Raw genomic sequence first — 24,826 nt, forward strand, 5'->3', positions numbered from 1 at the left:
TGATTACTTTTTAGTCCCAACAAAGAACACCTCAAGTATTACTCAAGCATTTTCTCAAAGGGGAATTAGTACTTTACGGAATACTTCCTACAGCTGGTAATAAAGACATGAATCTATTTAGTTTTGAGAGATTCATTGAGGGATAAAAAGTTAAAGACCTCATCATGCAGAATGCCTTCACACATCATGTGGGATTATAGTAATTGATGCATTTATTCATGTGCTTTAATCTGTGTAAAGTAAAAACTTGAAAGGAAGCAAACAGCACAAGTAAAAGTACCTCAGAATTCTACCCAAGTGTATTGAGTTACATCAGTGATGCATCAAAGCGTAGACAATGCAACACACGGAGCAGAAACACACCGAACAAAAAATGAGGACAAACTGGTCATAGAAGCAGTTTGTTTTTGTTCAAACCTTTATTGAGTCAAGATAAATGTCTGAACTTGTTCATTTTCCTGCAAATGGATCAGAAAAAAAAATCCTCGTAGAACTGACACGTTTTAAACATGAGAAACCACAGGAGAAGGACGACTCCAGCTGGAGCAAAGGATAAATAAAGGGGGATCAATACTTTACGATGATTGCATGCATCTGAAGGCAGAAAATACAGTCGTTTTCCTCTGGGGGGGGGGGGGGGTGTCAGGGGTGGAGCTGCCAGGAGGCTCTCTGGGGCCCCCTGCTGTTCACAGGAGGACACCGACCTACGCCACAGCCACAGCGAACACACTGACCACACAGTACATAGTGCGGTTCTCCCACCTCACGGTGCAGCTCCCTGCAGGGGACAAAACGAGGGAGGGAACGAGAACAGAGGGAAGTGAGCCGATGGAATCATCAGCTCATTGACCGATTGTCATGTGACTCTGCTCACCGTCCATAGCCGTGTCCCAGTAGCAGGAGTTAGCCGTGTGGAGGCCTGCTCCAGTTTTCTGCATCACAGCACAGGTCACTGAACACATAAACAAACATTTGTGTTCTAGTTTCAATATTGAACCTGGATTTAGTCCCACGTGTTTTCTTCCATCTTAAAAAGGTGCAGTATGTAATTTACGCATTAAAAAGTTAGGGTCCCTTTATGTTGCGGTGTGCCAGAAGCGGTCATCAACTGACTTTTTATCCAACGTTTAGACACCACTAAGATGGAAGAAACCCGCGGAGCTCACGTTAGCCTCAGCTCTCTTTCCGTCCCTCGGAAACACGCATGGCTGCTTTATTCAGAGGGTCCAGGAAGGGCTCCAGGAAGGGCGCCTGGGCCATCCAAACTACTCGATGGACCCAAAGTGAAACGTGCAGCTGCGCTCCAACGTACCGATGTACTTGTAGGCTTTCCCCTGCTTCACCAGCTGCGTCAGGCAGCGCTCCACGATGCCGGCGGTCCATTTGTTCACCAGACTCTGGCTGTAGTCGTCAGCCCCGACGACGCCCTCGATGCACTGAGACATGCAGCAGATCACAGATCAGTGTTTACAGTCACGTGGAAGTCACCGGGGGGGGGGGGGGGGGAGAGACGGAAATACCGCGCGCTCCCCCCCCCGGAAGGGCCGTTTTATCGACACTTTCATGTTAAGGGAGTAAAAATGTAGAAGTGCAGCCTTTAAAAAACCTTATAAGGAGTTACTAAAATTTGAAATTATTCTTTTAATAATCCTGTGAATCAAAAGCAAACATTTGATGTCATTACTATGGGGCCGGGTTATCATTTATTTTTTCTAAAGTCACAGTTACACAATAATCTGTTAGAAATAAAGACATGATGATCTCATCAAAGCTGTTCAATTATTTTTCTTTTAATTTAGTTATTAACCAGAATGACAAATGAGTAATAGAGTATAGGTTAAATGTTTTCCACATTATTAACTAAACGTGGAACAGGGAAAAACTTGATTCGAATAGATTAAACAATACAATATTAATTTAAAGCTAATTGAAAAGGGAAACAAAAGAACACATGACATTACCTCTTTCACGATGGCATCAGCTTCTTCAGAGTTAAATGAGCCCTGATGAGTGAGAAACACACAAATATGAGAACGTGATACTATGTGACGTGCAATACAATCGGTTGGTGTATTTTGAATGTTGTATAAATACTTTTATTGGAGTAACTTTTACTGTTAGTTAGTTCAGCATCAGAAATCATGTTTAGGAGTGGCTAGCTGGAGGAGCTAGTGCAGCTAGCCCGCTAACAGCTAACGTTAGCTAACTTCTACCGTGCTGAATCATAAGTGACGCCGACTCAGGACGAACCTCGCTGCCGTTGTTATATTCCTCCATCGTCGTCATTTGCCGCCGCTCCAGAGGGGCTGAATGATTAGTTTTATTCACAGAAAAGGAGATGAAAAAGAGAATTTTTCTTTCGGGAAAATACCGAGCTTCCGGTGAACTGTCAACACAGTAAAATAAAGAGCAACGAAGAAGAAGAGCCGGGTGAGTTACCGGTGACAGGGGGACACCTGCTGGTAGCGACAGGTAACTGCGTCTTAAACGTTTAGCATTAGTACGTCGATTCACTCGTTTATTCAATTTATAAATTCACAAAAAGGGAAAATAAATAGGACATAACATTTAATTTTTCATCTTTATTTCTTAACTTAACTAACCCATAGCTGTATATTACTAACCCAGCATAGATTCCACTATATTTTCTTATATTTCTTATCTTAATCCTGCACTACGTTGTCTGTTGTCCATTGTCCATTATTGTACTGGTCTTCCGTCATGCACCAACCGCCAAGTCAAATTCCATTTATGTCTGACATATTAATGGTAATAAACGTTTCCTGATTCCTGATTAACTGTTATTTAATGTTTATGTACCGTGTACCGTTCTGGTTCCATGCTTTTCTCAAGCCTAAATAAACTGGAAATAAAAAAGACATGTTCAGCTTCATATGAAAACGTTTTACTGATGTAGCAAAAATCCATTAATATAAAAGTGAGTTCACATGAGAATATTATGTCATAATATATAACTGATGACATCTAAAGTGCAAAAATGTGCTCAAGGACCATGTCATAATAAATATGATTATTTACATCCTCACAGTTTAACATTATTCTTTCACACACACAAACACACACACACATGGGGATACCTGTGGGGGGGGAGCTGGCTCAGCTGAAGGTCACTTGTGAACGTATAGTGGTTGATTTAAAAGAAAGAAATATCATCAGTGCAGCTTTTCTTTCTTATTTAAGACAGTTGGAGAACTTCTCCAGAGATGTTGAAAAAAAGGGGTCTGACTTTGGTCTTTTCAAAATAAGAGTTTATCCGCAGGGCTCACAGCAGGCTGCAGGCTCCAGAGCGGGGGCCCCTGGCTCCAGGTGGCAGCGCTCTCTGCTGTGTCTTTGGCTCAACACCACCGGCCAGGGGGGAGGCGGCCCCCTCCAGGGTCTCGTCCCTGTGTTTGGGCCTCGTGAAGGAGAGCCGTCTGAAGAGAGAGAGCTGAAAGGAGGACAAAGAATGAAACACGCCGCCGCGCTGCGTGAGCCGCCGGCCGTGAAGGCGTCTGCAGCTTACCTTCTTGCTGTTGCCTTTGGGGTTGAGGGCCCCCGTCCCATTGGCCGGTTCGGGGCCGTGGTCCCTCCCCTCTTCCTGCGCGGTGGCGGGCTGCTCGCCGACTTCCGCTGCTGTTGATGACGGACATCACGTTTGTGAGGGATCATGTCGTCACAGAACTTCTAGGATACATCGAATGTGTATATGAACCTTTCTGCTCGCCCTCAGCTTTGGATTCTACTTCCAGCTCCTCAGGCTCCTGCAACGATCAGGTGATTTTATTTTGGTATCAACAGGAAGTACGAATGAACTTAGAATCGTGGACTCACAGCACTGGGCTCCTCCGTCGGCTCCTCCGTCGGGTCGTCTAAACTCTGCTCAGCTGACGTATCAGTGTCCTCTTCTTCTTGTTCCTCCTCCTCTTGACCCGTGCTCCACGTCGGAGCAGATCCTTCACTTGCATCCTGATGAAAAGTGTCAATCAAATATGTCATAATCAGATGTTTCATTCATTTAAACTCTTAACCTAAGATGAATTGGCACAGAGTCAGGGTTCGAGATCAAGATGAAGGAAGGACATCTTCATCCTACTGGGATGGTTTGGTACCTGTGGAGTTCCTCCAGACTACAGCAGTGCATGCTGGGACGGGACTACGGGAGGGATTGTAAAAAAAAAGAGCCCCACCTGAGACTCCGAAACATCTCAACATCTGGAGGGCTCCAGACAGGAAGTCATTCCACAGGAAACAATGTAAGTTATCGTACATCTTTTTTGTTTTTAGGACATTTGAAGATGTTTTAAAGAGAAAACTATCAATTTAAACACAAAGAAATATAAATATAAAGAATAGAAAATAAAACAAATCGGAGCTCTGTGGATAGTTTGTTCTGAAATGAATATGAAAATGAATAATATATTTTTAACAGAAACAAAAGAAATACAAAAAAAAAATCCAACAATTGAATGAATAAAAACATGAAATGAAATGATTAAAAATGTAAATGTTATAATGACAGCCGGCAGTAAAGGCACCGTGAGCGATGAGTTCAGGGACCTGCTGAGTCTTCACAGTGAAGCAGATGTGATGCTGATGATGGGCGTTACTTCAGCTGGAGGTACTGCGGCAGAACGTCGTCCCAGAACTCCTCCGACTCGTCTGCTGCCTGACCTTTGACCCCTGACCTCTGCCTTCTTCCAGACTTTACACTTTTCACCTCAGAAGACCTTTTCTCTTTCACAACTTCCTCCTCTTCTTCTTCTTCTTCCTCTACTTCTTTACCTTCCTCCTCACCGCTATCAACCTCCTCTTCCTCAGCCTCTTCCTCGCTGTTCTGATCCTCCTCTTCCTCCTCACTCTCTTTTTCCTCGTCCTCAGTGCTCTCTTCTTCCTCCTTGCGCTTTTCATCTTCACTCTCCTCTTCCTCCTCCTCCTTTTCACCTTGACTCTCCTCTTCTTCTTCTTCCTCCTCCTCCTCTTGTTCCTCTTCCTCCTCCTCCTCCCACTTTTCATCTTCACTCTCTTCCTCTTCCTCCTCCTTTTCACCTTGACTCTCCTCTTCTTCCTCCTCCTCCTCCTCCCGCTTTTCATCTTCACTCTCCTCCTCCTCCTCTTCTTCTTCATTTTCACCCTCTTCTTCCTCACTACTCGCTGTCTCTTCCTCTTCATCCTCAGCACTACTTTCCTCCTCCTCTTCTCCTCTCTCTGTCTCACTCTCTTCCTCCTCCTCTGATGACTTTGAGGACTCACTTTCATCGTCCTCTTCCTCACTATCCAGACCCTCTTCTTCACCTTCAGACTCTTCCCCTTTGCTCTCTGTGTCATGACTGGACTCCTCCTCATCCTCCTCCCCTTCTGCATCCCCTAATTTGCTCTCCCTTGATTCCGTCTCATCTTCACTTTCACTTTCTGCTGTGGAGCTAGCCTCCTCTTCCTCCTCTGCTTCCTCTTCCAGCGCACTGCTCTCCTCTTCCTCCTCTGCTTCCTCTTCCAGCGCACTGCTCTCCTCTTCCTCTTCTGTTTCTTCTTCCAGCGCACTGCTCTCATCTTCCTCCTCATCTCTGCTCTTCTCTTTGCCTTTTTCAGTTTCGGACTCATCCTCAGGTTGAAGAGTGTTGATTTCTTCTTCTTCGTCTTCTTCTTCAGTAAATTTCTCAATAAAGTGAATGACTTCGTTTTCTTCCTTCTCCTCCTCCTCACTGACTTCTGTCCCTGTCCTCTTCCCTTCCTCCTCCTCCTCCTCCTCCTCCTCCTCCTCCTCACTGACTTCTGCCCTCGTCCTCTTCCCTTCCTCCTTCTCCTCCTCCTCTTCCTCCTCTTCTGCCGTTGCAGAGTCCTTCCTCTCTTCCCCCCATCCCTTCCCTTCCTCCCCCACTTGACCCTCAGGTATGATGTTGATGCTTAAATCAGATGGCGGCGGCGAGCTTCTGGATGCCGCCTGGTGCATCATCAGCGACCCCCCCGCGGCGAGGGCGGCGGCTCCGGCGAGCAGGCCGAGCTTCGCCGCCTTGTCCTTTTTTTTGTTTTTCTCGCTCTTGGATCGCTTCAAAAGGTCGCCGCTCTCTCTCCGCCGCGGTGGGCCCGCCGGGCTCCCCGCTCGCCGACTCTGCACCGCGATGGCTGTGCTCTGCTCTCGGACAGGTTCAGGGCCCAGGGAGGCCGCGTCCAGCCTCCTGCTGACCTCCGTCAGCCGGCCCCTCCCCTCAGCCGGCCGGAGCCGCCGCCCGGAAGCCGTCCTTCTGATGTCCCCGCCACTGGGCTTGTCCCCGCCGGGCCTCCTCTGCAGCTGCTCCATCACGTTCTCTTTGTTCCGATTGGTGGTTCTGCGTCGGGGGGGGCTCACTGCCCCACCAGGAGAGAAGCTGCTCTGCCCCCAGAGCTTCCTCTCCTCTTTTGGGTGCCCTTTGGAGGCCTTACCGGGCTTACCCTTCCTCTATCCCCAGCACCAGCAGGCAAGAAGAGGCATGCATTAAAGAGGAAAGGAGAGAAGCATTAGAAGGGAAAGGAGACATGCAAAACAGAGGAAAGGAGTCGTGCTTTAGAGAGAAAAGGAGACATAAATAACAGAGGAAAGGAGTCATGCTTTAGAGAGGATAGGAGACGTGTAGGGGAACCAAGAGAGACTGAAGGAAAGTGATGTTTAAAATGAAATCATGAAACATCTCGGCCATTGAAGGGGTAGAAGGTTTAGAAGGTTCTACGAGATTCTGATCCAGTCAGTGCTTGACACTCACACATGAGCGTACACTCTTTTAAGGGCCGCTCTGTTATCTATTGAAGGGAATCATTCCGAGAAGGTTAGGAGGGTTACCTTCTGAACTGGAGACAAAGTGAGCGATTGATCAGCGGGGTCCATCTTCATCACGTGAGTCTACCAGGAGGAGGAAGAAGAGGAGACGGAGGTAAGAAGCAGCGTCGCGGTGGATGAGACGGAGCGGGCATCAGACGGAGCGTCCGCTGGTCCCTCACCATGTTCAGGAAGTCGGAGGTTTCTCCCAGGCCCTTCACGCTGTCGCTGTCCGTCAGGCTCTCCACCACGCCGTCTGCCTCGCCCGCCGTCTGCTCTGGAATACAGGAGGTCCGGATTAAACCCGACTACGCCCGCTTTGAAACAACATCCTGCAGAGAATGTGGCTTTTGGTAAAGAAAATGATTTATTTTAAAAGACATATATTTCCTTTGTGTGCGTTTGTCATCCCTCTGTAAAGTGGCACAACTGAAAACATCGTGAGTGTGAAGGTGTGAAAGCAGCTGTGGCATCGGAGCGACGCTTTGCCAAAGAGGTCGTCTTTTGTAGGGTTTGTGACTTCAAATGATGGTCACATTCAGGGAGGAGGAGGTGGAGGAGGAGGAGGGGGAAGTGAGGTAGGTACCCTGGTGCATTGACCCTGCGCTCCTGTGTTGGTGAGTGCCGTTGAGCACCTTTCTGAGGCCCAGCTCGGGTGGAGGCGGGACGCTCTGGCTGGAGAGGGGCGGCGGCGGCGGCGGGTGGAGGTAGCTGGGCGTCGTGGCGGGCAGCGTGCGGAACGGGGCGCCAAACTGCTCCGGGGATCTCTCCTGAGGGGAGATGTGGGGAGAGGGGTGAGGACGAGGCCCGCCCGGGCGGGGTGGATCCGGCGCTCCGTACTCACCCTCTCCCTCCGGCGGACCCGGGCGGAGAGGCTCCTCTGCAGGGCGGAGCAGTCGGCCGCGTCCCCCAGCAGCTGCTCGTACGGCTTCTCCAGGTGGTCCTCCGTCACGTCGTCTGCCTCCAGAGTCACGTCGGCGCAGCTCTCGTCCCTCGGCCGGGCCAGAACCACCATGTGGCAGCCGCCGCAGGAAGCCTGGCCAAAGACAAGCTCCGCCTTCTTTATCCATCCTCACATCAGAAATGACTCGAACCAAAGCGGAAAATCCCCGTTATTCCAATTATGTTTCAAATGTTGTGCGAAAGACGTACGGCCTGAACGTTGTACTGGAGGAAGCGTGGGCTCAAGGTGGGTTTGAACTGGTTGGTGAAGTTCTCTTCTCCCAGGCCCAGTTTCCCATGGCGTCCGTCTCCGAAGGTGTAGAGCAGGCCGCCGTCTGGGGATCAGAAACACCGCAGGGAGGCGTGAGCCTCTCTCATCCAAACCAGTGAAGAAGAACCTCGCGAAAGCCCCGTGTGACCTGTGAGGACGGCGGTGTGGTTTTCGCCGCACGTCACATGGCGGACGCGACCCTTCTTGAAGTGACGGATGGGCCGCGGCACCCGAGCCTCGAAGTCGAACGTCCCGTGACCCAGTTGCCCGAACTGACCCAGACCGAAGGTGAAGACGGCGTCCTCTGAGGGACGAGAAGCCCACAAACCAGGAAAATGAGCCATAAACCTTTTGTTTGTAATCTCTGTGCTTTTATGTACACACTCTAAGGTTATTGACCTTCCTTCATACTGTAGTTACTATATTTATTTAGATGATTGATTCCCTTTAATTCATCTTAAAACATGTGCAAGAACATTAAACAAATACGAGAAATAGACCTCAGACGGATTCGATTGACCAATAAATCCTGAGACGTGTGGCCTGCGGACACATTCGTCCTCCTGACTCCCCACCTGTGAGGGCCACGGTGTGTCCTCCTCCACAGGCCACCTGGCTCACCGGCTCCTTCAGGCTCTTCACCGGCTGGGGGACGCGGTGCTGGGCCAGCTGCTCCGTGCTCAGGCCCAGTTTACCGTTGTCCCGCTCGCCAAAGGTGTAGAGAGCGCCGTCAGCTGAGAGACCCGCACACGCACACACACACACACACACACACACGCACACACACACACACACACACACACACAAACACACACACACACAGGCTGTCACTGCAGACACTCATGTGGTGATCAGAACTTTCAGCTTTCATTTACTTTATCAAAGTCAACCCCCGGGTTCATGCACGGGACATTTACTCTGAGATCCACACCCATCACTCCTTTGCAGGTCGTCAGGTGCGTCCCCCCCCCCCCCCAGCGCTCTCACCTGTGACTAAGGCAGAGTGGTAGTATCCACAGGACACCCAGCTGATTGGTCGCCCCACGCTGACTTCCTGCGGCGACGAGGCGTGGCTCTCCTTCCCCAACCCGATCTGCCCCTCCGCGTTGTCGCCCCACATGAACAGTTTTCCGCACTCTTGCAAAAAAAAAAATCAAGTGTACTGGAATAATTAGATTTTTCAAAATGACTTTTTAACCTTACGAACTGTACATATGCTTATGAAAAAAAATTCTGCTCCACAGGAAAGGAACGCGTGAGCAGCACCTGTGAGGGCGGCGGAGGTGTTCGAGCCGGCAGCGAGCATTTTGATTGGTCCGTGGGAATCCAGGAAGTCGACCCTCTGGAAGGACGTCCTCTCCGCGCAGTCGCCGAGCCCCAGCTGACCCTCGCTGTTCCCCCCCGAGGCGAACACTTTGCCCCGAGCTTCAGCGAAGGAAACACAGCTTTCAGTTGGGCAGACCTCTTTGGAAGCAGAGCTCACCTGTCGCACGCTCACCTGTGCAGATGAGGGTGTGGTTTCTCCCACAGGCCACATGCTGGACTTTTTCAGATTTAAGAGCTGAAATTACACAAATACAATAATTAAAAAGACATGTACTGCCAGCTTTAGCTCTGTTGTTTAGCTTGGTTTTAATTGTGCCACATGGCCTTCATCGGAAGGTGGAGCCTGACGAGTTGTCATGGAGACGGGAGCGTTTTGACCTGTGAGCTGAGTGTTGCCGTTTAAAGCAGTTTTAGGATTCCTAAGTTTAAAGAGCATGAAACAACCGTGAAGATGGAGACCTTCTCCACACAGATGAAAGACGCAGGAAAAAAGCTTATCAGTGAATTTAAGTTGGAATTGTTTTGTTATTTTATTTTTTGGGAAAAATAAATAAGAACTTTGAGACTGAAGTTAAAAAAATTCCCTCATCTTTTGACTGATATATTGACCAAATATCAAAATGTTTGTGTAACAGCTGATGTAATTGTATTGAAATGGTTCAAGCCTCTACAACTCTGACTGTCTCCCTGTGTGCCGCCGCCTCTCCAGATTACAAGGATTACGGACCTTCCAGATTGGGATTACCATGGGAATGGTTTCCCTCAGCACAAAGGGTCTGCACTCCTCTGTGAGGATGCACAATGCTCTCCCTTTGCTTTTTTTCAGGCTCAAACAGGAAGCAGCACAACACCGACCTTTGACACAGGTGGGCTTGCTCACGGTCAGCTTGGACCCCAGACCCAGTTGGCCCCAGTTGTTGCTTCCAAACATGAAGAGCTTCCCGTTTCCTGTGCAGGACGAAGACAGATTGATGCGTGTGTGGTGGACGTGCTTCAGCTGGAGGAGGTGATTCCTTCTCGTAAAAGCCTCTTCTCGCTCACCTGTTATTAAGGCGGTGTGCTCGTCTCCGCACGCTATCTTCAAGGGGACGTCATTTTTCAGCCAGAATTTACTGGGGACGTTTTCCGCAAATTTGCTTTTTCCAAAAGTGAAAACTGCTCCTGATTCTGAGGGGAAAGAAACCAAGTCACCAACCAAGGGATGAAAGAATGTTTCAAACCGACAATAAATCCATCATAACCTAGATGAATTGATCACGTCAAGTTACATATATGTGAAGCCAACTTAAAAATGTTAAATGCGATCAAATTATTACCTTTACTCTTCCACTGAATCAAAAACCAAACCAAAATGATTAGGTGATTGTAGAAATAAAATAAAGAGTATAACAGTACCAACATTGAAGTTAACTTACTATCCTAGGCATCCAAACATTTCGTATAATTTTATTTTACTTATGTCATTTTTTACAGCTATTTTGTGTTTAACTAATTCTTAAGCACGTTTTAAACGTTTATGGCACACAAATACATTGCAGTTAAGCGGTGAAGATGAATATAAGAAGTGTTCTTTCCTGTTAGCCAAAGCTAAAGTGAACTCAATGACCTGCATGCTATCCGCTAACGCTAGCGAGCGTTATGCATTTTAAAATAGCTAAAACGATAAAAACAAGCGTCTCTGTTTACCAGGAATCTCGTCCTCGGACTCCCCGGCCATGTCTGTAGGACTTTAATCCGCTTTGCACGGTTTCATAGGCGTGTTGTTGCCCCTCTTGTTTTCGACAACCCGGAAGTAAACAGAACATCTCCTAGGTTACGACGGAACGACGTCATGACGCTGACGACGTGACCCTCAGGGCGTTTGTTTTTACGCTGATGGAGAAAATAATAGTATTTGAAATATGGGTTTCTTGATCAGAAGAAAAAAAAAGCTTTTCCATTGTAAAATAATAATACATTCTGTCAGTTGGTGGTAAAAGTTCCGTACCCACATACGAATTTGTGCAACCAACCAATACATATGATTTATTATCTTTATCCTTTCCCAAATACCACATGCATAATTTCCTTACTCTTTTTTTATTTCTTCAACATTTCTGTAGTCTGAAGGACACATGCGGCGGTTTTGCTTTGTTTGGTACTTTTCTACTGAGCAGAGAACGTGCAGTAGATCCCCCAGTGATCACTGGTGAAGCGGCCACACTTCAGCTTCTCCAGCCCTATCAGGGCCATGCTCTCCGGCTCCACCGGGGGGGCCCCGGCTCCACCGGGCCGCCGCAGGTAGAGCCGGTCGAAGCGGAAGCGGCTCTTGTAGCGGTGGTCTTGGTTGGTGTTGGCGTGAGTGTCCCACGTGTAGCGGCAATTCTCCGGCTCTCCGAGCTGCTCCCACACATCGCAGACGCAGCCAGGAAGGCCCACTTTGGCCACCTGAGGGAGGAGGGGAGTGTGCATCAACAAAGTTCCATATCTTTTCAATGCTTGTGTTAAGAGAGAACAGACGGGAGGATCCTCAAACCTCAGCATCCCTCAGGTTGGTGTCCCCTCCGAACAGGACGGTGACGTCATCGGGCGCCCGCACCATCCTCTTCATCACCAGCCTCAGCTGTCTCATCCGCTCTGCTGCGTTGGCCTTACAGCTCTCAAAGTGGGACGTCATGAGACAGAACTTCTGGCCTCTGAACAGCACCTGGTTGGAGGGGAAATCTCTCGAGTCGGCGCACACGGGGTAAAGCTGCAATGAAAAGTTCTGTGCACCAACCTGCGCGACCAGCAGGTTCCTCATCATGCCAGAGGTTGGATAGGCGAGTGTCTCGCTGTCCAGCAGTGTGATACGAGACTTCTTCAGCATCATCCCAATGAAGTAACCTTCCTTTCCGCCTGCCCAGGTTCAACATGTACAGTACGTTATGTTCAGAGTTTTAACTGTTGGTTGTGTTTGCACTGACTAACGCGTCCGCGCGGTTCAGACCTTCAATGAACATGTAGTGCTCCGCCAGGCGTTTCTTCATAAAGCGGGTGTATGGCTGGATGAGCTCCTGAAGCAGCACCACGTCAGGAGAGTGCCTGTGTGGAGAAACATCTGAGAGGGAGACTGGACTGACCATTCTGCTCAGGACCAGTTGAAGCATGAACCTGGTGAATCCCGAGGACCTCGTGCCACAGTCACACCGGCATCCTGGTCTCCTTTAAAGCCTTACGAGGTTAAGTAAGAGCAGAGGCCTCTCGCTCTCTCCGGCTGCTCCTCTCCATCGAGTCCATCCACATTCCAGGAGATCACAGACAGTTTGTGGTGGTCCTCCTCTTCCGGGTTCTGTTCTGTCCCATCTATGCATCCTGCAGGACTGTCTCCAGCCTCTGTGCTGCTGAAGGACGTCAGCATTAAATCACACAGAACGTGATCACCGTGGATCCGGGTATGACGCACAGGGGACATACCTGCTTCTTGGAGTGCCTCCATCCTTCTGCTCCCCGATGCTGGTGCCCTTTTCTCGGGACTCTTCTTTGGCCCCCGGCCGGTCCATGTCCGTCTCCGTGTCCGCCATGAGCTTCCGCATCCGTGGCGGGCTCGATCACCGGTTACACCTGTTACACCTGATACACCTGTGTAATGCACCCGCGGTCGCTTAGGTTTCGATTTCACAGAAACGGAACCTTTGAAAAGAGGCTTTTGTTTGAGGTCGGAGTCTGGATGTCGACTCAGGCGTGGGTTGAGCATCGAGCTGCGCCGTAACTTGTTGGAAAAACAATAAGGGAGGAAATTTAAAAAGAAGCATCGTTAGGAATTGTTAGACTTAGGATAGAGGTAGTGAGGGAGGAATTTTGCGGGAGTATCGGCCGACGGCCTGTATAGGTCCGGTACACGATACACCTGCAGAGTTTTCTATCATGGCAAACATGCAGGAGGATAGCAGTTGCAGTATGGATGGTTTGGATCAAGATGATGGAAGCTGGCAGATTAGGAGAATAAATAAAGCAAAGCGGACTAGAGGGATGAAAGAAAGTGAGGAGAAATGGAATGTTGTTGTTAGGTTTGAAGAGCCAGGGGTGAAGAGTTTGGATCCACTAAAACTGACAAAAATAATTAAGAATCAGGTTGGCGAGGTCAAGTATGCTAGAATTCTTAATGATGGAAATTTATTAATTGGATGCAACTCTGAAGAGCAGGCTGGAAGAGCGTTAAAGATGCAAGCTGTGGGGAAAGTAGTGGTAGTAAAGGCGGTGAAAGTGGGTGAGCAAGGTAGGGAAGGAGTGATCTATGGGATTCCTTTAGCAATTGAGGTAAAGGAGCTGGTTAAGCATTTAAAAGAAAGATGTGAATCTGTTCAGAGTGCAAAACGTCTAACCAAGGGGGTTGAGAAGAAAGAAACCGAGTCAGTTCTGATACAGTTTAACTCAAAAGAATTGCCCACAGAACTTTACTTTGGATTTATGAGATACAGGGTAAGAGAGTTCATGCATAAGCCAATGAGATGCTACAAGTGCCAAAAATTTGGCCATGTAGCTAAAATGTGTAAGGGGAAAAAAAGGTGTGCTAAATGTGGTGGGGAGCATGACTATGGAGAATGCGGTGAGGGGGTAATACCTAAATGCTGTAATTGTGGAGGGGAGCACAGTGCGGCCTTCTGGGGCTGTGAAGCAATGAGAAAGGAGACTGAGATTCAGAATGTGAAAAGGAAGGATAGGGTTCCTTATACAGAAGCAGTTAAAAGAGTGGAGCAAGCCAAGAGAAGTAATGAAGAAAGTGTTAGAGAGGAAATAGGAACAGTGAATGCATGGACTCAGAGGCAGGAACGTGTTAGGGATGAGGAAAGGAAGGTGAGGAGGGATAGTAAGAGAGACTTGGTTATCTTTATTGCAGGGGTAATTAATGCAACAGCTGAAGCCAAATCCAAAACAGAAAGGATTCAAATCATTGCAAAGGCAGCAATGCAGCATTTGGGCATGCTAGACCTAAAATGGGAAGAAATAAGGGATTGTCTTGCCGTTCATTCAAGCCAAGAAATAGGTAAAGGGTGAGCATATCTATTATGTTCATTCTACATTGGAATGCAAGGAGCTTATTAGCAAATGGTCAAGATTTTAAACAATACATAGACAATAAAAGTGAAAAGCCCGATATAATGTGTATTCAGGAAACATGGCTAAAACCCAGATTTGACTTTGTTTTAAATAACTACGTTATCGTTAGACGAGATAGGGAGCAAAGTAGCGGTGGGGGGTGTGCCACCTTTATAAGGAAGGGTGTACCTTATAGGGTGTTGGGTACAGGGAAGGAACAAGAATATGTGGTAGTGGAAGTATGGGCAGATAGAAAGAAAATAGTAATAATAAATTATTATAATCCTTGTAAACAGCTAGAAGTAAAAGAAATGGAGGAAATAGAAGGCCAGGATAGGGATAATGTTGTATGGTGTGGAGATTTTAATGCTCACAACACATTGTGGGGGGGGGATAAGACAGATAATAATGGACAGGTGATTGAGGAGATAATGAATGAAAGGAAGTTAGTGTGTATGAATGATGGTAGAAAGACTAGGATAGATGTTAGATCGGGCAGGGAGTCAGTATTAGACCTTACACTTGTGTCTAGCAGGCTGGCTTTAAAATGTGAGTGGGAAGTGTATAAAGACGGCACTTTTGGAAGTGACCACTACCCAGTCATATGTAAACTGAATGTTGAGGTAAGGGGGAGCACAGAAGTTCGGTATGGAAGGTGGATGTTCAATAAGGCAGACTGGGAGAGATTTATAGAAATAAGTGATTCCTATTTTAGGTCAGATCAGGAAACAATGGATGTTGAAAGGAACGAAATCGAGGTGAGGAAGAGTATTTATATGGCTGCAAGTGCTACAATACCAAAAAGCTCAGGTAAACTTGTAAGGAAAGCGGTTCCATGGTGGTGTAGTGAATGTAAGGAGGTAGTTAAGGAGAGAAACAGAGCATTTAGAAGGTTAAAAAGAACTCATAACTTTCAACATATGATAGAGTATAAACAAGCACAGGCAGAAGTGAGAAGGACAATAAGGCAAAAGAAAAGAGCATTCTGGAGGGGATATTGTAGTAACATCGGAAGCAATACTAATATAAAGGATGTGTGGGGAATGATCAGGAAAATGGAAGGTAATAAGAGAGAGTGGAATTATCCAATTCTTTCAGATGGGGAGCAGCTGGCTATGTCGAACTTAGAGAAAGCAGAAATGATGGCGAGTACTTTGAGTAAGGTGCATAGTTCCAGTAATCTATCAGAAGAAGAAAGAATGGGTAGGGAAGAAACAAGGAGGGTATATGCTGAGAATATCCAAAAGAAAGGGAAGTTAGAGGATAAATATAATGTTCCATTTACAATGAGAGAGTTCAGAAATGCGTTAGATAAATGCAAGAATTCAGCCCCTGGCCAAGATGAAATATGCTATAGCATGGTAAGGCACTTAAGTAATAAAGGGATAGAGAAGGTTCTAAATCTATTTAATAAAGTGTGGGAGGAGGGAAAGATTCCTACTGGATGGAAAGAGGCAGTTATTTTACCAATAAGAAAACCGGGGAAAGATGCTAGTAATCCAGCAAGTTATAGACCAATAGCTTTAACGTCTCACTTGGGTAAATTAATGGAAAGATTGGTGAATGGAAGGCTTATGCACTTTATGGAAGAAAGGGGGCTGATGGCTAGCTGTCAGAGTGGATTTAGAAAAGGAAGAAGTACGATTGACTCAATCATATGTCTTGAGGATGAAATAAGAAAAGCTCAGGTAAAGAAAGAGACTGTTGTGGCAGTATTTATAGATGTGGAAAAAGCATATGATATGCTATGGGTAGAAGGTCTCTTAATCAAAATGCACATACTAGGAATTGGGGGAAATATGTTTAACTGGGTAATGGACTTCTTATATAATAGAAGCATTCAGGTGAAAATAGGAGGAGCAATATCTAGAAGGTGTTTCGTAGAAAATGGGACGCCACAAGGTAGTGTGGTGAGTCCATTGCTGTTCAATATAATGATTAATGATGTGTTTTCTAATGTTCAGCCAGGAATTGGAAAGTCATTATTCGCAGATGATGGTAGCTTATGGAAAAGGGGGAAAAATGTGAAATACACACTGAAGAAGGTGCAGGAAGCTCTGACGTCAGTAGAGGATTGGGGAAGGAAATGGGGTTTTAGATTTTCAATTGAGAAAACTAAATATATGTGTTTTACTAAGAGGAAAATATACGAAAATATAACCTTGAAGTTGTATGGTAAGAATTTGGAAAGGGTGCAAGGCTTTAAATTTCTTGGTGTGGTATTTGATCCTAGACTTACGTGGAGGAACCATGTGGCAAGTATAGTAGACAAATGTAAAAAGGTAATGAATGTAATGAGATGCCTGGCTGGAACAGAGTGGGGAGCAGACGTAGTCTCCTTGAAGCAAATATATATATATTTAATTAGAGCAAGAATTGAATATGGGTGCTTGGTGTATGGATCTGCAGCCAAGTCAGTGCTAGCCAGATTAGATGTAATCCAAGCTAAGGCATTGAGAATATGTACAGGAGCCGTGCGAACTTCTCCAGTATGTTCATTGCAGGTAGAAGCAGGAGAAATGCCATTAGATCTGCGAAGAAAGCAGCTTCAGGCGAATTATTGGGTAAATCTGATGGGTCAAAAGGGGGATCACCCAGTGAACAGTACAATTCAGACAAGCTGGGAAAGAGAGATGGCAAGACTGTCAAGTTTTGGATGGACAGGGGAGGCAGTGGCACAGGAAATGGCTATAAAAGATAAGAACTTTTGCCCAGGGGTAATGTGGCCGGCAGTTCCTATATGGCTATTAGAGGCCCCAAAAACCGATTTAGAGATACTTAAAATTAAGACGGATAATCCTGAGGCAAATTTAGTATATGCAGTCCAATGTCAGATAATGGAGAGATATCAGGAACATATTAGCATTTTTACAGATGGTTCGAAAGATCAAACAACCGGTGCCACAGGAGCAGCTTTTATTATTCAGAGGTGGAAGGTCCAAGATTTTAAGAGAACGTCAAATTTTTTAAGTGTATTCACAGTGGAATTATATGCAATCTTGATGGCAGTGCAATGGACTGAGCAGATTCAGAACCAAAAAGTATTGATATGTAGTGACTCTGTGTCAGCTATCAGTAGTATCGGGAAAGGGTCGTCAAAGAGGCGGCAAGACCTTGTATATGAGATTTTAATAGCAATTAGAGATGTGAAAAGGAGAGGGGTAGAAATTTCGTTTATGTGGGTTCCAGCTCATGTAGGCATTACATATAACGAAAAGGCTGATAAATTGGCGAAAAGGGCTGCTCAAAAAGAGGCTATAGAGGTAAATTTAAATCTATCTAAGGCAGAAGGTAAAAGTGTAGTGTGGCAGGAAACAATGCTAAAGTGGCAGCAAGTATGGGAGCAGGAAGCCAAAGGGAGGCATCTATTCAGGGTACATGCTACGGTTAATATCAATAAAAGCAGAGGGGGGAGCAGTCGTAAAGAGCAGGTTACTATGGCTAGAATGAGAATTGGTCACACAGGATTGAACAGCACTTTATATATTATTGGAAAGCATCAGAGTGGCCTGTGCTCATGTATGGAACCTGAGACAGTGGAGCATGTGTTGATGTTGTGTAGGAAGTATGATCGGCAAAGGCAGGAGCTATTCTCAGGACTGAGAGAAATTGGCGTGGAAGATCTAACTCTGGAAAATATTCTAGGAGTAAGCGAGTGGGGAAAGAACTGTCTTTTTAAATTTTTAAGAGATGCTGGAGTGTATGACAGAGTGTAAAGGAATAGTGGGATAGGCCCATAGATGGCAGCAATGCAACTTATTGGATGCAGGCTGCCGTAAAATCCCAAAGAAGAAGAAGAAGAAGAAGAAGAAGGTCGGAGTCTGAATCCCGGACGGACGACAGGGAGCGAGGCGACGCGGCGTCGCTGGTACTTTACACCGTTTGTGATGGTGGTTTTCGTGCGTTTGGAAGCTGTCGTTGTGGAGAAACCCTTTAGTTTGAACCGTTTTCAGTGAACGAACCGTTAGAGTTGACCAGCTTCTCAGTGTCCCGTCCATCACTATTCGAGAAGGACGCGATTCAAAGGTGGAGCGTTTTGGTGCCACGTTCGGCTCCTTGCACGTAAGCAGATGTTCGTCGGATGGAAGATTTGTGATATGATGTAAACTCGTTATAATCTGCGCCGAACCATAGAGTCAAATCTCTCCCATCGCAGGCTTCCGGGTTTCTCTGCATTGTTCTCATGACGTCACTTATTTACCTGCGCTCACTGTATCTCACGTGGTGACTGAGGAGAAATGCCTCCTTTTTATCCCCAGCAAACAGCCCCATCAGAGGAGGAGGAGGAGGAGGAGATCCGATCGGTGATGCGGGCGGGCTCTAACAGACCTCAGACCAGGGACGCAGTGCTTGGAGGTGAGCGATCAACACAACATTCATGGGCATCCACCCCCAGGAACCTTCTGCAGACCGTGGAGAAGAGAGGGTCTGATCTGGGAAATAAACAGGCTTCATTATTACATCATAATAGAATTCATTTTAGAATAAAAAGCATGCTTCATTTTTTTGGACCGGCGATTGGACCCGCTTCAGCGCGTGTGGCGGTCTGAGTGCCGCGATGGAGGTCGCAGGCCCCCCCGCCCCCTCCGATGTCCTGCTTCGGCGCCCGTGGCTTCCGGTGAGCATCGGCGGGTGCCAGCTGCTCGCCAAGAGCTGGTTCGGGGAGACGGCGGCGTACCACGTCCTGCTGACGGACGTGAGCTGCGTGTGGGAGGAGAGGATGGACTCCTCGGCCATCCAGAGGAGAGCAAAGGTAGGTCATCCCCCCCCCCCATCCATCCATCCATCCATCCATCCACCCGTAGCCATCGTGGTTCCTCCCATGGATCCGTGCCTTCTTCTTCTTCCGCCCAGGAGCTGAACAGACGTCTGCAGGCCACGGCCGAGGCCTTCTTCTCCCAGCTGTGTGACGTGGTGCGGCCGTGCCTGACAGGAAGTGACGGGCCGCCCGACGGCGACGCCCACTTCTCGCTGACGCGGCAGCAGGACGGGAACATCTGCATTAAGCTGAAGAGCAAGCTGGCGGAGCTGCCCTTCTACTGGGAGTTCCACTGCACCCCCGCCCCCGTCCCCGTGGTACAGTCTACCTCTTAGTAGACGGGTGGATAATAATAACAATAATAATAATAATAATGTACATTCGGATCCAGGAGCTGAAGCATGTGATCAGTTGTTCATGAAGTTGTCTTCAATAAGCCACACCTCACCCTCGTAACCTCAGGTGTGCGTTTTTTCAGGTGTGCAATCAGCTGGTGCGCCCCCTGCTGGCCATGAGCCACCTGCTGCAGCGGCAGGTGGAGCAGCTGGGAGGTCTGCTGGGAAGGAAGGACGCAGAGATCCAGGACTACAGAGAGAACGGAGCCACACTCAGCAGAGGTAGCGCGCGCGCACACACACACACACACACACACACACACACACACAGAAACTAAGACCACAAGTCGCACTTTAAGAGAGCGATCTGACAAAAATGCATCACATTACACACGTCTTCATTAACACGTCGACTTTTATACCCGTTTATGGACACCTGTGAGACACACAGGTGTGTCAGAGCATTTTCTACAGAAGCCTGTTAAATATTGTCCTGTGAGCTGAAAGTAATTTGGTGTGCAATGTTCACATGTGTGTGTCTATTTAATAAGCTTTAACTGTGTGTGTGTGTGTGTGTGTGTGTGTGTGTGTGTGTGTGTGTGTGTGTGTGTGTGTGTGTGTGTGTGTGTGTGTGTGTGTGTGTGTGTGTGTGTGTGAAACCAGAGCGGCTGCAGACGGACATCTTTGAGAAGGAAACTTACAGAGAGGAGTTCATGTCAAAGGTGAGAGGTCACGCACACCACTCCATTTACCTTTTACCGTCCTGCATGTACGCATGTTCCACGCGTTAAACCGCTCCCTGGCAGTGGCCAATCACACTGCAATCACATATTTGGGGGCGAAGCTTATGAGAAGTGTTTACTGTATTCAGGTGTGGAATTTGTCATCAGTGTGTGTGTGTGTTGCTGACTGACTAGGCATTTCAGATCCACCTGTGGAATTTTAACTTGGTATCTGCCCCCCCCCCCTCTCTCCCGTCGCCATTAACTTAATTTACAGCTTGTTCATTTTGAAATGTGTATTAATTACATCGATCCAGCCTGTGTAGAACCCGACTGGGAAAATGTTAAATATGTGTGTGTGTGTGTCAGCAGGAGAAACCCAGCTGAAGGCGTTTGCCGCGTGTGTGCAGTATTTATCTATCAGGGTAGGGTGTGTGTCCGTCTCCATGGTGACGCTCACCACACAGGTCGCCGGCCTATTGACCCAGCCGTTATTTTGATTATTCTATTATTATTTCCAGTCTTTGTGCTAAGCTAACTGCGTAGCACCCAGACGTGAGAAGAGCGTCTCTCTAACACATAAATACATTAGTGCTGTGTACATCGCTTACAAGCAGTGTTGTGTTGCTCGTGTGTGTGTGTGTGTGTGCGTGTGTGTGTGTGAAGAGGGACAGCGAGTCAATGATGACAGGAGCAGCAGCTTTTACTTTCTATCGCAGCTTTCCACGGATGCCCCTCCCCAGTCCGCCACCACAAAAACACCCCACCCAGCTCAGGTCAACATTTACATGGTGGAATTAGCATGCGCTGCCCACTGACACACACACACACACACACACACAGGACCTATATTTGGTGTGTGTGTGTGTGTCAGTGGGCAGCTCCTGACCTGACAGAGGGGAGTGTCTGCTTGTCCACAGGCTGTGACACATGCTGCGGGTTTTTCCGAGATATGTGTGTGTGCGTGCGTGTGTGTGTGTGTGTGTGTGTGTCAGCTCTGAATTGAGTTGTCCCCATTTGGAAATGTCGCACACACTTTCTGTATCGTGAGACGCCGGTTTTTCGCCCTCCAAGGCAACCGTGTTTCACGCCCTTTGCCACTGGTGGTGTTCCTGCCGACCAGAAGCCCTCCCCCCCGAAGCTGCAGTAGGAGCATGGCGGCCATGAGGAGGTGCGTTGAGGGCTTGAAGAGGAGAATCGTACCCCCCCCCCCCCCACACACACTAAGCAGTGTGAGAGCCTCCTCGTCTTCCTCGTGAATCATTGACAGCCCCGGCCAGCGTCTCGTGGTCTCACCTAGCTGAGGAATTTTGGGCCCGGGTGGTGAGGAGGAGAAGCCGTGGGCATCAAAAGAACCTTTTGAAGCCACAATGTGGAGCTTCAAGGACAAATATCGCTGCGTCTTATGAAAAGAGAACTTGGGCTGTGAGCGTCAACGCGAGGGTTCATGCGTTTGATCTGTGTGTCTTCTTACCTGGACTACGTAGGACCTGGTCTGTTCTGGGTCTCCACTTGGCCCCCGTGTTGAGGAACTCGTTGGGCGTCCTCCTGGGACCTGACGTGGGTTTTGGTCGCCGTAGAGCCGGTCCTCAGAAACCTTTTGTAATTGGAATTTATTCAGAGGGAATAGAAACAAAGATGCTTCATGCGGGAAAACTACCAGAGAAATCTTAACAAGTAACAAAACAAAGCTCAGAGCGTGCCCCCCCCCCCTCTCCCTCTCCCTCTCCCCCATGTCCGTGGCACGTTCTTTCCACAGGGCCGTCCCCGCTGCAGCTCTGTAATTAGGCGCTCTGTGGCCGGGCTGCTCCCCTCTGCAGCTGCCTGCAGAGACATCAGCAGCGCTGGGAGCGCGCCGGATGTCCTCCTGTCCCCAGGCGGGGGAACGGGGGGGGGGGACACATTTACGCTGTAGGTCCTCGGGTGAAGGCCCAAGGTGAAAGACGTCCCCGAGTCATCGTCCTGAAAGGGAGACGGGAGGACAGTGAAACAAAGCGGAGAGGATTGTGGGAAATCTACCTCCAGGTAAATCCTGGTTCTCCGGCCACATCTTGTGGGAGGAGTCGAAATCTGGCACCCTGACTACCCACAGTGCACCTCCTCGGGGGGAGAGGAAGGCGGCCGTGTAGGGCTGCCGCAGAGAGGAGGAAGAGGGAAGGCGAGGCCGGAAACTCTTCGGCACCTTGAGGTGGTCTACAACCCGAGCTGCTAATAATTGAGCATCATGCTGTGCGGGAGGAGGAGGAGCCCCCCCCCCCCCCCCTCCTCCTCCTCCTTGGTTTGAGGACTTTGTTCCGTTGCAAGAGGAGGAGCAGCTTGTGGAGAGGTTGTTGACCCGCTGTAATCTCCTTTATGCTCCTCATAAATATGGAGACGTAGGGAAGCCCCTCTCCGCCTTCATTCCAAAAACACTCCACATCCCATAATGTCATATCTAAAAGGTCATGACCTCCTACCTGGAAACATTAGGGGTCTCACATTCGGGACAGAAAGCGTAAATGAATGCACAATTAACAAAGGGGGGGGGGGGGGGGGGGGCTTAAAGGGGTCAAATAAACTGCAGGTTTCTCATGAAATGATGCAGCCAGAGAGGAGGGGAAGTGGATAAAAAGAGCTTTCTGCTGCACATTGCTTTCTCTGTGCCCAAAGCAGAACTAAGCCTCACCAGATCATTTACATTTATTTTTTACGATATTTAAACCAACAAATAACAAAAATAAATCAATGCAAAACCTCTAAACCTGACCGAAGTGTGTTTAGGAGCCCCTCTGCCCTGACAGCGAGCGCGAGACCACCAATTTCTCCCGGTCAATATTTGAGGAGCTAATTCGGAGAGTTTGTCCCCTCCATCGGGGGAGAAAGGGGGATTTAGTGAATAGGGAGCGATTCTGCACGCGCAGGCCGTGCCTTTGCATAATGTCGCAGCCGTTTACACGCACCCTTATCTGTGTGTGTGTGTGTGTGTGTGTGTGTGTTAACTGCTCTACCTGCGGTCAGCTGTGCCAATAATGCAGCTTTGATTAGAGGCTTATCGCGGCTCCGTCACACCTCGGGCATGTGACTCCTCGGGCAGAGCCGTAAAAAACAAACGCACCCGAGCGGCCTCCGTTTCCTGCTTGGAGTTCATGCACCTGATTACTGCCCGTTGATATTTTAATGGTTTTTTGGAGCTGCGCGACTGGTCTGAAGCGAAAAGCAGTTCAGAAGTGGAGCATCTCATGACATGATACACGTGACCAAAGAGAACGAAGTGAAAGTAGAAGTTGGGTTGTGTTCAGTCGGTTTGCGGTTAGACAACCTGAAACATATCTGTTGCCACGGTAACCAATAAACAGCTGTAACACCTGAGCCCAGAGAGGTCCAAACGTTGCGTGCACCTGACGAGATAAATCCGAATGAAAAGAAGGGAAGCTTGAATCATGCCCCCCCCCCTCCCCCCTTCCCCTGCCCCCCCAGGCTCTACCTCTCCTGCCCTCAGAGCAGTCAGAGGCTCTGGGTTTCAACGTCGACCTCCAACGTCTGTACGGCGCAGTGGTCGCCCGCGGCAACGCTCGGAAACGCAAGCTGTCCGAGGAGCAGCAGACCGCCGCCAGCGCCCCGTCTTTGGGTCAGTGTAGCATCGCAGGTATAGAAGCACGCACAGGTAGAATGCATACGCACATGCCCCTCAGGCATTACGAGTTACCTCCTCTACGTCAAGGTGGATCCGTCGCCTCCAGTGAAGCAGGCGAGAGCGGGACGGAGCAGGGCGCCGTATCGAAGATGGCCGACAGACCCGCTGTGCCACAGGTACGACACAGGTACCTTCACCGAGTGACAAGTCGGAGAGAAACCATAGCAACGCTTTGATTGGAAATACCAACAAACCTGCTTAAAAAAACGTGTGTCCCCCCCCCCCTTCCTGTCCTCCAGTCTCTCCCTGTCCTGTCCAATCCGGCGGCACGGCCATCCTCCAAACCAAAGAAGAAGAAAGCAGTGGGCCTGTTCCGCTGAGCGCACGTTCAGACCTTCTCCAACCTGTGGAAGGATCTGCTTCTTTTAACCGATTTTAACCTTTATTTATGCCTCAGAAATCGGCTTTTAGATTGAAATGCATTTTGATGTCAGTATTTTAAAGTGTTAAATAAAGATGATTTGTTTTTTATGCTGTTTTTGTCCGTTCTCCATGAAATAGAAACGGAGTGATGTCACACCGACGTTTCTGACAGCACTGAGACGTTGACTCAAGTGCTTGCTGCATATGGAGAATGCCATCGAAGTCTCAGATGAGAAGTCACAAGTCACTGTTTGCTTGTGAGAGGGGAGTGGGGGAGTGGGGGGGCATCGGGTTAACTGGAAATGCAGAGAGGATCTCTGTTAGTGATTCATAATTAAGTGAGAAGAGCTGGACCTGTTGATGACTAACTCATTGACTCATTAATGTGAGCAAATAATATTTTTTCATTCAGAGCCGAACGCGGTGGGACTGCTGAGCCGTTTGGTGACCTCGAGTCACACCTTCACAAGTCATTCATTCATGTAAAGAAGGCCCTTATCTTTTCCTTATTTGTCTGGGAATATATCACTTTGGGCCCCTTAGCGACGGCCTAAGGCCCCCTGGGGTCCTCAGCCTGCAGTTTGACCTTG

General features: G+C 48.2%; 4 protein-coding genes across 7 annotated transcripts; 1 reads left to right on the top strand and 3 right to left on the bottom strand.

Moving 5' to 3' along the window:
- Positions 1-411: 411 nt before the first annotated feature.
- On the bottom strand, positions 412-2,411 carry LOC119221107 (dynein light chain Tctex-type 3-like). The gene is made up of 5 exons (XM_037477562.2): positions 2,251-2,411; positions 1,962-2,003; positions 1,313-1,436; positions 875-952; positions 412-778 (listed from the first exon to the last, which is right to left on the bottom strand). Exons 1-5 carry the CDS (start codon positions 2,284-2,286, stop codon positions 705-707), a joined length of 354 nt encoding a protein of 117 aa, XP_037333459.1. The 5' UTR covers positions 2,287-2,411; the 3' UTR covers positions 412-704.
- Positions 2,412-3,836: 1,425 nt separating this feature from the next.
- Positions 3,837-11,472, bottom strand: rpgrb (retinitis pigmentosa GTPase regulator b). 2 transcript variants are annotated; one of them, XM_062561504.1, is made up of 15 exons: positions 11,399-11,472; positions 11,013-11,198; positions 10,368-10,493; positions 10,182-10,274; positions 9,499-9,561; positions 9,267-9,425; positions 8,988-9,137; positions 8,576-8,734; positions 8,149-8,304; positions 7,940-8,064; positions 7,632-7,823; positions 7,374-7,557; positions 6,970-7,064; positions 6,812-6,871; positions 3,837-6,433 (listed from the first exon to the last, which is right to left on the bottom strand). In XM_062561504.1, the coding sequence occupies exons 2-15, from the start codon at positions 11,041-11,043 to the stop codon at positions 4,604-4,606; spliced, it is 3,423 nt and encodes a 1,140-aa protein (XP_062417488.1). In that variant the 5' UTR covers positions 11,044-11,198; positions 11,399-11,472; the 3' UTR covers positions 3,837-4,603. The 2 variants fall into 2 exon arrangements, with proteins under 2 accessions (XP_062417488.1, XP_062417489.1); XM_062561505.1 differs by lacking the exons at positions 7,374-7,557; positions 7,632-7,823; positions 7,940-8,064; positions 8,149-8,304.
- On the bottom strand, positions 11,285-12,903 carry LOC119220881 (tyrosyl-DNA phosphodiesterase 2-like). Of its 2 annotated transcripts, none has more exons than XM_037477195.2 (6): positions 12,762-12,903; positions 12,524-12,685; positions 12,295-12,389; positions 12,085-12,203; positions 11,842-12,012; positions 11,285-11,753 (listed from the first exon to the last, which is right to left on the bottom strand). In XM_037477195.2, exons 1-6 carry the CDS (start codon positions 12,878-12,880, stop codon positions 11,472-11,474), a joined length of 948 nt encoding a protein of 315 aa, XP_037333092.1. In that variant the 5' UTR covers positions 12,881-12,903; the 3' UTR covers positions 11,285-11,471. The 2 variants fall into 2 exon arrangements, with proteins under 2 accessions (XP_037333092.1, XP_037333084.1); XM_037477187.2 differs by having other exon boundaries at positions 12,524-12,688; positions 12,762-12,888.
- nhej1 (nonhomologous end-joining factor 1) lies at positions 12,890-24,344 on the top strand. Of its 2 annotated transcripts, none has more exons than XM_062561580.1 (10): positions 12,890-13,002; positions 18,198-18,446; positions 18,644-18,740; positions 18,918-19,137; positions 19,239-19,460; positions 19,622-19,760; positions 20,142-20,200; positions 23,657-23,825; positions 23,901-23,989; positions 24,113-24,344. In XM_062561580.1, exons 4-10 carry the CDS (start codon positions 18,943-18,945, stop codon positions 24,191-24,193), a joined length of 954 nt encoding a protein of 317 aa, XP_062417564.1. In that variant the 5' UTR covers positions 12,890-13,002; positions 18,198-18,446; positions 18,644-18,740; positions 18,918-18,942; the 3' UTR covers positions 24,194-24,344. The 2 variants fall into 2 exon arrangements, with proteins under 2 accessions (XP_062417564.1, XP_062417566.1); XM_062561582.1 differs by having other exon boundaries at positions 23,657-23,807.
- The last annotated feature ends 482 nt before the right edge of the window (positions 24,345-24,826 follow it).

Source organism: Pungitius pungitius, chromosome 3, assembly GCF_949316345.1.
Source record: "Pungitius pungitius chromosome 3, fPunPun2.1, whole genome shotgun sequence".
NCBI lineage: Eukaryota > Metazoa > Chordata > Actinopteri > Perciformes > Gasterosteidae > Pungitius > Pungitius pungitius.